Below are 13,045 nucleotides of genomic sequence, written 5' to 3'. Positions count from 1 at the left end.
AGCCTAAGCTTCAAATTCATCTGACTGCCATACAATTGATTGATTGACTGCAGCCAATTAATGGGCTAAGCAGTGTTAGCAATATGTTCAGCACATTTTATTATTTTTACAGTGGTGAGTAAGGCTACGTTCCCATGATGAGCTTTTGGTGAGTTTTCGATGTTGCAGATTTTCTGCACCATTTCTGCATCCATTAAGTAAAATAGATTCTTGCATTTTTTCAAAAATATGCAGTATAAAAAGCTCACCAGAAACTCATCATGAAAATGTAGCCTCAAACACATTAATCCTGTAAAGGTTCTAAAAATTATTTATTTAGATTTTTTTTTAACCAAAAGTCAACTACTTAAAATCTCTTCAAATTTCAGTTGCCGAAATATCTCTGTTAATTGTCTGGTTTGGATTAGGCATAGCTATGATTGTAATGGGTAAGTGATAATTTCATTATCTTTTTTGTTACTTATCATGTATGACAATCAGTGATTAATGGTGAATTCATGAGTTATCTGAAAGCTGGTACTCCAGTTAAACGGAATATATCATCGAAAATGACAAAAGGTTTTTGTGTTGTATATATATACAGTACAGACCAAAAGTTTGGACACACCTTCTCATTTAAAGATTTTTCTGTATTTTCATAACTTTGAAAATTGTAGATTCACACTGAAGACATCAAAACTATGAATTAACACATGTGGAATTATATACTTAACAAAAAAGTGTGAAACAACTGAAAATATGTCTTATATTCTAGGTTCTTCAAAGTAGCCACCTTTTGCTTTGATGACTGCTTTGCACACTCTTGGCATTCTCTTGATGAGCTTCAAGAGGTAGTCACCGGAAATGGTTTTCACTTCACAGGTGTGCCCTGGCAGGTTTAATAAGTGGGATTTCTTGCCTTATAAATGGGGTTGGGACCATCAGTTGTGTTGTGCAGAAGTCAGGTGGATACACAGCTGATAGTCCTACTGAATAGACTGTTAGAATTTGTATTATGGCAAGAAAAAAGCAGCTAAGTAAAGAAAAACGAGTGGCCATCATTACTTTGAGAAATGAAGATCAGTCAGTCCGAAAAATTGGGCAAACTTTGAATGTGTCCCCAAGTGCAGTTGCAAAAACCATCAAGCGCTACAAAGAAACTGGCTCACATGAGGACCGCCCCAGGAAAGGAAGACCAAGAGTCACCTCTGCTTCTGAGGATAAGTTTATCCGAGTCACCAGCCTCAGAAATCGCAGGTTAACAGCAGCTCAGATTAGAGACCAGGTCAATGCCACAAGAGTTCTAGCAGCAGACACATCTCTTCAACAACTGTTAAGAGGAGACTTTGTGCAGCAGGCCTTCATGGTAAAATAGCTGCTAGGAAACCACTGCTAAGGACAGGCAACAAGCAGAAGAGACTTGTTTGGGCTAAAGAACACAAGGAATGGACATTAGACCAGTGGAAATCTGTGCTTTGGTCTGATGAGTCCAAATTTGAGATCTTTGGTTCCAACCACCATGTCTTTGTGCGACGCAGAAAAGGTGAATGGATGGACTCTACATGCCTGGTTCGCACCGTGAAGCATGGAGGAGGAGGTGTGATGGTGTGGGGGTGCTTTGCTGGTGACACTGTTGGGGATTTATTCAAAATTGAAGGCATACTGAACCAGCATGGCTATCACAGCATCTTGCAGCGACATGCTATTCCATCCGGTTTGCGTTTAGTTGGACCATCATTTATTTTTCAACAGGACACTGACCCCAAACACACCTCCAGGCTGTGTAAGGGCTATTTGACCAAGAAGGAGAGTGATGGGGAGCTACGCCAGATGACCTGGCCTCCACAGTCACCAGACCTGAACCCAATCGAGATGGTTTGGGGTGAACTGGACCGCAGAGTGAAGGCAAAAGGGCCAACAAGTGCTAAGCATCTCTGGGAACTCCTTCAAGATTGTTGGAAGACCATTTCCGGTGACTATCTCTTGAAGCTCATCAAGAGAATGCCAAGAGTGTGCAAGAATATGAGACATATTTTCAGTTGTTTCACACTTTTTTGTTAAGTATATAATTCCACATGTGTTAATTCATAGTTTTGATGTGTTACAGTGTAAATGTACAATTTTTATAGTCATGAAAATACAGAAAATCTTTAAATGAGAAGGTGTGTCCAAACTTTTGGTCTGTACTGTATATTTTTTAAATTTGGCTTTTTTTTATTCCATCACAAACTGTGCCAAAAAATAAAAATGTATTGACGCGTTTCAGGTTCGGACTCTTTTTCAAAACAAACTACAAATATGTAGTTGGTTTTTGCAAAAAGGGTTTGGTCCAAACCTGAAATGCGTCACTAAAAAACTACTTGAATTTCTCTAAGAATGTGGAACTATTGGAGTTTTGAAAGCCACAAACCCCATCAGATGAGCACTTCTTCACCCCCTATTCATATTTAACGCAGAGTTACCCTATGTGCTCTTGTCTCTTTTCTGTTTTTTTCTTGAGAAATAAAAATTAGAAATCTTACAACTTTCACCCTGGTCACCAGAATATTCTAGATTAATACTTCCTATTTCAGGAAGTTCACAAACATTAGCAGAAACTGACTCACTCAGGTCCTGTGTTTATACAGAACACTTATGAAACATGTACAAAGTTCAGTGTGAAGGGAGGGGGAGTTTAAAGTCTGTTTGAAGCCGTTTGCCTAAGAGGGCAACCTCGGACAGACTTGGCTCAAGCCACTCCATTTAGCAGATCCCAGAGGAACCATGGCCTTCACCCTTTAACTCCTATGTTGGGATCTGGACTTACTACGGCGCCCCTGAGTTGTATCCACAGAGTGGCTGCTTGTCGGAGGAGCGAGCCTGAGACAAAAATACAAAACTAGCCTAAATAACTGGGTCAGAAACTGGAGGACAGAACTAGGGAAAGAACCAAGAAACAAAACTGTAGTTGGGGAAATAAATACCAGGTGATCAGTTAAAACAAAGTCAGGATAGCCAAGGTCAGAGTCAGGAGGGATTACAGAACAAATATGGTTTGGATCACAAGCCAAGTCAGAATCAGGGAAGAGCATCAGAGTAGCACCAGTGAACCAGGAAAATTCCATGCAATAACTGTCAATTCTCAGTAATATGCTGGGAGTATAAGTATGGTCAGTTAAAACAAAGTCAAGTTAGCTGAGGCTAGAATCAGGATGGATTACAGAACAAACATTGTTTGGATCACAAGCCGAGTCAGAATCAGGAAAAGAGCATCATGAGTAACACCAGTGAACCAGGAAAATTTCAAGCAATAACTGGCAATTCCCAGTAATATGCTGGGAGTTTAAGTAGGGTGTGGTACTGTTCTATAGGCCACAGAAGGGAGCTGGTCACACGTGCTGGACTGTTGGACAGCACACACACCCATTCTGCCTGACTGGATGGCGCCACAGTTAGCAGCCAGACTAGTATACCTGGCTGGACAGAGCATTTTCCACCCAGTGATATTGGCTATAACATTTCCTCTATCACCAGTAAGAGGGAGCAGAATAAGCTGTGATGTAATTTATTATAAAAGCTAGATCCTGTGTTGTTGGCTGTGTATAGAGGTGTTACTTATCATTCTAATCCTTCCTGTGATGATAACGAGCCTCCTGAGAACTATCTTTGAAAGGACAAGAAGTTTAAGTATAAAAATAGCCACAGAGGCCAAAGTAAAAATTGCAAGACTACTAACTTTTACTTTTTTTTTTATAAAGATTTGAATATTTAAAAACCAAAATGCAAAAAATGTTTAAAAAGTACTTGTAATCTGATATAGAAACAATAGGTCTTTTTCTGATGACACATTCCCTTTAAGATAAAATGGTTCATTCTGCATTTCAAATCTTATCCTCATATGATGAGTTTGACTTTTTTTAAAAAAAAAATCCACTTTAAAATAGATGAAAAGAGAGTCAAGAAGGAACACAGGAGTTCAACAAGAATCATTTCAGGCCATGCACCAGATAATGTCACATTAATGGCAATTTGTAGGATATGTTATGTTTAGCTTTCTTGTCCATTAGAGATGAATGGGTCAGGTAAACTTCGAAGTCGCCAGTTAGCATGGATTTTCCCTAAAAATTTAATTTGTAGAGAATTATGAGTTATTATGCTCTGGGTTCCATCCAGACCACAGAGAGTAATAACCATAAGATGTTAAAAAGAAAAAAAATCCTTATACTCATCTCACCGCTTACCTCTCGGGCCCACCGCTCCTCACCGCCACCTGTCCCGTCCTTGTCGCCTCCTTAGGCCACCGCTGCTCGAACTAAAATTCCCAGGCTTCTAATGTTGGGCCGGGACTTTTGCCTTTGATTAGGCTTGGAAGGGTTTTGCACAAGTCCAAAAAAAGGTCACGACAACATGATGTTATAGCGTGTGCCGTGACCTAGTGCACATATGCAGGACCCTCCGGGGAATTCAGCATGAGCGGTGGCAATCAGAAGATGCGGCAAGGACCAGACGGGTGATTGTGAGGAGCAGAGTGGCTGGAGAGGTGAGTATATAAATATATATTTTTTTATATTTTGATGTCCTTTTACATTTCAGAAAAATAATAGCCATCAACCGTCATTTTGCTGAATCCACGCGGAAGCAAATTACAAAAAAAATTCTGCATTTTGGTGAATGCAGATTTTTTTTAGAATTCAGTTCCTCTCAATTTTATTTGCTCATTTACTGTCATTTTGCCATAAGGCAAATAAGCCCTAACTATAGGTTCTGTGATTATTAAAAAGGTAATCTTTATTATCTATTTATCACCTTATCAGTTTGTAAAGTTTAAAAACACAAGTTTGTGTTGGTCCTACCTTGAAACAATTTTCAAATACTGGGTTAAAGCTTTTAGTTAATACTTCTATTAGCTGATCAATTGGGGAAACTCACGGGCAAAGAAGGAGATAGATATTATTGGTATGAAATAACTCCGAATGGACACAGGAATGTAGCACTTAGCTCTTTCTAGTAATGAATCTCTCCTTCAGCATCAATCTCATTCATACTGACTTTTGATCTTATATAACCAGTACATAAGGTTAATAATCTGATCAGATAACAACTGGATTCCCCTATTTTGTGGCTCACTCTGATTATAGTAGCACTGTTAATCTGTATTCCTACTTATCCACAGGAGCCATTCATAAAGATGACTGTCTGATCAGGCCGTACATGCCCATCTTTCTTCTGATTAATGGAGTTGTCCATTTGGTGTCGGCTGTATTATTGCTTCTAAGATCTCAGCTGGAGAAATTGTTCATGGCTTCAGAATATTTTATTATTATGATTAGCTTCATCTGGTTTGTAGCAGGTAGGTGGTAATCATTTATAATACAGGGTTATTCACTCGCTACTTTACTTGGGAAAGTTGCTGTAACTTCTAAAAGAGACAATCTATGGTACTGAAATTTGGACTGTACACACCTTGGTTCATGAGAAACTGATGTTCTAAAGCAGGTGTTGAAAATGTTCACCGTTCAAATCCTGAACACGCCGTTCCATATTGTTGAATGTATTCCGCAGGATGTGTGGGGTCATAGCCTGAATTTCTTGTTGTATGTTCTCTCAATATACCTGTAATGCTCATGGCTTGTTACTGTACACCCAACCTTTCAAATGACCCCAAAGGAGACGTCCTCCATCATGCCTATCCAGTAATGTTCCTGTACGTTCCAGCTTATCCACCGATGATGGCGGATTTCGATCTCTAAACTTCTTTAGAAACTCAGTTTTCCAATAAATTTTCACAATAAAAACACGCTCCTCCAAACTGTATCTCTACATTAACAAATGAAGAAGGAATTCGGCAAGAGTGAAATGCAAGCACCACACATAAACTATCGAAGAGCAGAAAGGCGTAGTGGAGTTGACCTGTTGGCCAACAAGTCGGTGAGACTATTCGGCACAAAGATGTTTCTCGTTGCTGTCACTGACGTTCATTCCACTCTCACTTCTCATGAACCAAAGAATGTACAGTAAAAATTCCAATACCATGTTTTTTTAGACGTTACAGCAATTTTTCCAGGTAAAGTAGCCAGTGAATCATCCTGCAATATTTCAAATCAAATTGCAAGTGCATTAAAAGAAAACGTTACCTACATCATAAGAACGGTGTGTGAGATTTCTCTGACATTTATTTCACAATAGTTGTGCATCATTGAAATCATTTTGGGAATTGGTGGAAACCTGAGCTCGTAGAACCCCAAAATTGTATCACCTGACGTGACTAGTGACTTGAATTGATTCAATAGAAACTCAAATTTAAGTCAAATTTTATGAAATTCTCAGATCCCGTCAAATTCGAACAATTTGTGATTCCATTCAGTCGAAAAAAAAATACCAGACGCCAGTTTACACATTTCAGAAGATTGAGTCAGTCACAGATGACGTCAGGCGCGAATACGTAGGCTTACCAATTGTGCCAACTATTTTTAGTCTTTTGTGTTGCAAATATTGCATGCTATGCAGCTTTAGCATTTTAAGGCTACGTTCCCACAATGAGTTTTGGTAAGTTTTTTTACACTGTGTTTTTTTTTAGAAAAAAATGCAAGTAACTGATCTTACTTAATGGGCGCAGAAAATCTTCAACATCAAAAACTCACCAAAAGCTCATTGTGGGACATAGCCAAAACGTACTATAAGTGAAGTGTTTTGTAGGTGGTCGGTATATAGCCTCCATTCTAGGTGGAGTCAAATTATAAAAGGAGAAGTTGACAGCACCTCGAGGCCAGTCAGAGATTTTGGAGGGCGGTCTACAAAGGAAAAAAGTGACCCTGAGATCTGAGGGAGTAGTTGCAGGCCCTGTTGTCTGCACCAGTGCAACCAGTTTCTGTGCCACTACTCAGTATGCAACCATAAAGTTTCCGCCCTTTTTAGAAAAATATATAGATTTGAGAGTCCTCAGTGGTTGATACCTTTTAATGGCTAACTGAAAAGATGGTAACAAATTGCAAGCTTTCGAGACTACACAGATCTCTTCATCAGGCTAGTATACCACAAAATCTGAAGAGTCAAATATTTCTTTATCGCTTCATTGGGGGACACAGGACCATGGGTGTATGCTGTTGTCACTAGGAGGCTGACACTAGGCAAAAAAGAAAAAAGCTCCTCCTCCGCAGTATACACCCGCCTACAGGCATCAAGCTCACCAGTTTAAGCTTAGTGTCTGTAAGAGGTAGACCTGGATCTTCTCAGATCCAACCCTGTTGTGTGTTATTAACATTTCATCTTTATTTTTCAGATACAGCTCTTCAGGCTAACAGGGCACATTGCGTCCCCTGTTAATCCACTAGCGATCGAGAGAGCAATGTGGCTACCCCCACATCGCCCACTCTCGGACCCGCTGGACAGGACCTATCCCCTGCCACCTTAGGGTGTCTCAGGGTGATTCTTGGTGGCCAGTCCTTGCCCATTCCCCACGCCAGCCCCCTCCTCAGAGCGGACTGGGAGGGAGACGGTGGTCACTACGGTGACCTTCCCCCAGATTCTGAGGTCGACACCGTCTCCTGCGCTGTTCAGGACCGGTCAGTGCGGGAAGGAGGAAAAGCCAGGATCCCCCCTATCCACGGAGGACCTCCTGTGTACATCCTCAGAGGGAAGGAGCAAGAACAGTCATCGAGAAAGGTACAATTCATCCCTGCTGCTCCCTCAGCCCTCTCATCTCAATCATGGGTTAATAGGGAAGCTTCTCTTTTCCCTGCCGATGCTTATGTAGCGTCCCGAGGGTTCGGTCGCTACAGAGGTATTGCACCTCAACCAGAGGTGTGATATCCCACTCCCGGGTAAGGATGGTGTGTGGACCGGGACTCAGTTAGCTGCATGCATCACACACACCCCATTTCCGGGGGACAGCTCAACGGTGCTCCCATTAGTACAGTAATGCAGGCACGACAGAACCTGTCCCTGGCTGGAGTGGGGAGGGGGGAGGAAAACCCAGTGATGTAGGAGCAGGAGGGGACGGTTTCTGGGCATAGGTAGGAGCCCATTGGTTGCAAGTCACCTGGGCTCATACACAGAGAGGGAGGTATATAAGGTGGGCACCATCTTAGTTCTGAGAGAGATTCAGTCAGGAGGAGAAGAGAAGAGGAGTTCAGCCAGAGAGGGCTGACAGGGAGCTGTGGCTCAGTCTGGGCCCAGCTCCACGAGGCAGGCCTAGAGTGAAGGCCAGAGCCAGAAGAAAGGAACAGAAAGGAACAGGAACAGAAAGGAACAGAAACAGAAAGGAACAGAACACCAAGAGAGGCCCAGAGACACGAAGGCAGAAGGAACCCTAAGGACCCAGGAGATTGCGGGTGACGGGTTGGCAGAACAGGGTACCGGATCCCAAGTTGGTAGAGGCGACTAATCCTCAGCCAAGGACCGGCGGTCGTGACCATTTACTGGTGCGACCCCTCACTACACCTACTAGAAAGGCACACCACATAGGGTCAGGGAAGTGGACACCCAGCCTCCCAAGAGAAGACCGAGGCAGCTGGACAGAAGTAGTGTCACTGGTGGGGCACGGCTGACGAAAGGATAGAAGGGAGTCCTGTGCCACACTCCGTAATTACCTGGGGGTTGACCGGGCCCCCTGCCTGGTGGATGCAGCACGGCTCTGGCGGTCCTACCTGCGCATAAGTGACCTGGATGAGAACTGTGAGTAAAAGAACTTGAACTGCAATACCTTGTCTCTGTGCTTTCTCACCGCATACAGCACTACTAGTGCTGGGACGCCCGCGCACCATCACCCCCACCATCTACTACACTGCCCTGGGGCTGCACTCCTCCCGTGGGGAGTTACATGACCTCAGCTGCATACACCATCAGCCCCAGCCTTGCAGCGGCGGTTCGCACTGACCGCAATCCACGGGTGGCATAGTCGGACATTAAACCACAAAAACCCTATAAAGACTGCCACTGGTTTGACCACCCTGAGCCACGGGACCGGGTCGCCGCCACGGTGACTACAACCCCCAGCGTCCACAAAAAGGGCCCGGTTCCGGGTTCCCCACGCGGCCCAGGGGGCGCGTCAACTTTTGATGTAGTCGGCAGGATCGTTACCAACCCGCCACCAACGGGTATTGCGCCCTGAAGAGAAAGAGACTGTTTAATCGAAATTGACTGTGTTGAAAAATGGCGCCCGCCCCAGCAGAACGGACGCCATAATGTGCGCGCCAAAAGACAGCAGGAAGCCACCTCCCATCGTGGGCCAGGTCCCAGAATGGCGCCAAAGAAGGAGCCCGCCCCCAACAGCCATGAGTGCGGCTGTAGAGATGTCCATCAATGTGGGGGGGCTGCCCCTGAAAGTGATTGTCAGCAGATGGCCCCAGGACCACCCCCAATGGGGGCGGACAGGAAAGAAAACTGTGGGGCAGGGTGCGGTCTGGATCAGTCTGGACAGGCCACACCCGGGAATGGAAGGAGCACCGCACCCCACCAACACGCTGGCCCGTAGCCTGCTGCAGGCTGAGCCACCATGCAGCCTAACAGAGTTGCTGGCGCAGCTCCCCAGAGACCTGGAGCGTGCGCAAGCCGCGCTAGAAGACCTGGACCGGAGGATGGTCCGGGCGCAGCGGGACGTGATCGCCGGGTGGAAGGAGGAGTTGGCAAGGCAAGCCGTGACCCGACCGCAGGAGGCGCTACCACCGCCCAGCCGCACGCCGAGGGCGGTGAAGGTGGACCAGAGTCCGGGGACGACGCCACGGAGGAGACCGCAACAACCGAGGCAGGTAACGGGGACGTCACCACTCCCAGCCCTGAAAACGCGAGCATACCTCAGCCTCCCGTTGCAAGGCCCGAAGCCCCGGGAACCGCACCTGTCGCCACACCTCTGCCGCTACCAGCTAGGCCTCAGGTTGCAAACACTGCTGTCGCGCCCCGCCCCGCGCCGTGCCCTTTAACCCCGGGCGCAATAAAGAGAGAGAGACGTCATAGGCCGGGTCGCAAGGCCTAGTGCACCCGGGCGTCACTGCCTCACGAGCGCCCCCTTCCTTGACGGTGCCACGCCCGGGCACGACCAGCAGGCGACCACCGGCATGGTCGCAAGGCCGAGTGCCCCCGGGCGCTGCTCCCCCACCGGGGCCCCCTGCCATACTGCCCCTGGGCGTGGATCTATTCGCCCAGCACACCGGCCCGGATGGACTGCCCCTGGTATGGCCGGCCGACCTGATCAGCAGCCGCCAATGGAGAGACCAGCCCCCGCGCGAACCCCTGATACCAGCTCCGGAGCCCAGAGAGATAAGCTATCCCCCGCTGGAGGACGCCCAGTTCGAGTGGGACCCCACTGGAGAAAACCTGATGGGGTTCACCCAGGAAACCCGGGCGGACGCAGCCCGTGGACTGGAGTCCTGCCGCCAACAGCTGGCGACATTTGAGAGGGAGCGGCGGGAGCGACGTGTCAGGGAGGAGCGGCTCCAAACACGGAGTGCGGAGCAGAAGAGAAGAGCCCAACAGAAACCCCGAGCTGCCAGCGGTCCCAGAGTCACCGGGACCGTGGTGAAGTTTCAGATGGATCGCGGCTGGGGCTTCATCAAGGACCCTGAAACCACCGACGACGTCTTTCTGACCCGCAGGGACGTCGAGAGCCACCTGCCAGAGGGACATCGCGGACGAGATTTATATCCTGGCGACGTGGTCACCTACACCCGGCACAAGGGTGCAAAAGGACTGTACGCCCTCCACGTCCATAGAGTGGTAGGAGAGGAGGAGCAGTACCACTCGGACCCCGAGTACCAAGAGGGCCAGGACAGGCCTGAAGACTACCCGGAGGAACAAGGCGCATATGGAGGATACCATCAGTGGTAAGGAGGAGAAAATGTGCCTATGTATATAGTTACCCGTCAGGGTATAAGAACTGATGTTTGGAAGTTACCCCCTATATCCCTAATCTGGCTGGGGACTGAGAACAGCCATCCCTTTTCCCTAATCTGGCTGGGGACTGAGAACAGCCATTCCCCTCCCTACCTGGCCGAGGACTGAGAGCGGCCGCCCCTGTAAATAGTTGCGCTTCCTAAAGCGCCCCCTACAGGTTTTATTAAAAGACTGCAACGTCTACCTCAAGACAAATTTGCTGGACTGTTGCACCTTTAAGAAGAAAAAACACCTGGTCGCAAGTTGCACCGCGGCCAGTACCCAAGAATATGTTTTACTTAAGAATGTTTTATACTGAAAAGTTTTATATGCTGCTAAAAGAGTTTTATGGTATTTTATATGTGTGAAGAAAGTCTTGTAATATTTGTTAAAGGAGAAAAGTGTACCAGTAACGTTAAAGGAGAAAAGTGCCTCCCATAAAGGGATGGGTTAAATGGTTATTGTCTTATATGCGAATGCATTCTAAAAATGTATGTTTTTGAATTGTCTTTGCTCTTTTCCAGCCCGAGGACGTGCTGTGGTTTACCAGGGGGGAATGTAGCGCCCCGAGGGTTCGGTCGCTACAGAGGTATTGCACCTCAACCAGAGGTGTGATATCCCACTCCCGGGTAAGGATGGTGTGTGGACCGGGACTCAGTTAGCTGCATGCATCACACATACCCCATTTCCGGGGGACAGCTCAACGGTGCTCCCATTAGTACAGTAATGCAGGCACGACAGAACCTGTCCCTGGCTGGAGTGGGGAGGAAAACCCAGTGATGTAGGAGCAGGAGAGGACGGTTTCTGGGCATAGGTAGGAGCCCATTGGTTGCAAGTCACCTGGACTCATACACAGAGAGGGAGGTATATAAGGTGGGCACCATCTTATTTCTGAGAGAGATTCAGTCAGGAGGAGAAGAGGAGTTCAGCCAGAGAGGGCTGACAGGGAGCTGTGGCTCAGTCTGGGCCCAGCTCCACGAGGCAGGCCTAGAGTGAAGGCCAGAGCCAGAAAAAAGGAACAGGAACAGAAAGGAACAGAAACAGAAAGGAACAGAGCGGGTTTTGGGCCTCCTGTTTCTTGCCTCTGCGTGGTAAGTTTCTGACCTGCCTGGAGCTAGGCCTAACTTTGTCTCTGTCCTGCGCTGGCTGACCTTGTGGTAGGGCCTTCTGTTGGATTACACGCTCCCGACTTACGGGGCCTATGTGTCTCCTGGCTCTGGTACGTATCAGCACTTTAGCGATCCTGGGACTTGTAGTTCTCCAGGGATTCCGGTTTATCTTACTGGGTCGTGGAGATCCCGGTAAGCTTCGGACCCGGTGTCCGGTAACTGCTTCTTCGGGGTGAGCTAGTTAAGCTCCTCTGCCCCCTATGAACTAACTCTCTCTACTCGCCTTCGGCCTACTCGGGCCTTCAATAGGCTACTCACACTAACGGCAGCTTGCCGCGCTTCACCAATCTTATGGCGCCGGCACACCAAAAGCTCACCTCTCTGAGCTAGAACACGCTCCACTGCAGACTGACCTCTCTCAGGCTTCTACTGCAGGAACTCTCTCAACAGGTTTGCTCTCTGTCAGTTCCAGTCTAGACTAACTGAGCTCGACTCTGCATTTAGGTTTGTACTTGCTGAACTCTCCAGAGGAACTGAGCTGCCTGGCTCCACCTTCCCTATTTATCTATCCCTAACGGGCTCCCTCTGGTGGTCTGAGGTGGAAGGTGGAGATGTGTGAATGGTTATGGGGGCCTCTTGTGGAGGAATCCTTCAATACACCCTTCTAGGATCTGTGATACCAAGCACAGCTGGGCATCACAGATAGACGGACCTCATACTCAATGGCGTTCCCCAGGATAGCGTCTCCCACAGAACAACAACCCTCCCCCCCGTTTCTCTCTCCCTCTTTTGCGCGGCAATTCTGCCCGCGCTTTTTCTCGGGGGGCGGGTTCGGGTTGGCATTTCTCTTTTGGGCGGGTACACGCCCCTCCCGGAAAACGGCCAATCAGGACTGTGGAGCGTTATGACGATTCCGTCACGCCCACTTTTATCCCAGGGGCCTATCAGCGGCCAAGTTCTTAAGCTCGCCCCCCCATCCCCTCTACCTATCAGAGCTTTGGCTCCCCTAGCTTGCTCAGGGAAACACTCTCCGCCCCTCTACGCTGCTCTCGTTCTGGCTCCGGCAGCAGCATCCTGTCTGACTGCCTCATCACCACAGCTCTGCTCCTGTC

At 47.4% G+C, this 13,045-nt stretch overlaps 1 protein-coding gene across 2 annotated transcripts in view; it reads left to right on the top strand.

Moving 5' to 3' along the window:
* The window catches only part of LOC141173906 (transmembrane protein 272-like), a 30,030-nt gene that overhangs the window by 8,119 nt on the left and 8,866 nt on the right, over positions 1-13,045 (top strand). For both annotated transcript variants that reach the window (XM_073658451.1, XM_073658452.1), the window contains exons 4-5: positions 369-428; positions 5,132-5,308. In XM_073658451.1, the coding sequence (XP_073514552.1) occupies positions 369-428; positions 5,132-5,308 (237 nt within the window). The remainder of the gene's footprint in view (positions 1-368; positions 429-5,131; positions 5,309-13,045) is intronic.

The sequence above is a fragment of the Phyllobates terribilis genome, unplaced genomic scaffold (assembly GCF_046119375.1).
Source record: "Phyllobates terribilis strain yellow unplaced genomic scaffold, ASM4611937v1 Scaffold_13__5_contigs__length_258822181, whole genome shotgun sequence".
NCBI classification, from domain to species: Eukaryota; Metazoa; Chordata; class Amphibia; order Anura; family Dendrobatidae; genus Phyllobates; species Phyllobates terribilis.
The sequence above is the reverse complement of the archived record's forward strand: the minus strand, read 5'-3'. Positions and strand labels throughout refer to the sequence as shown.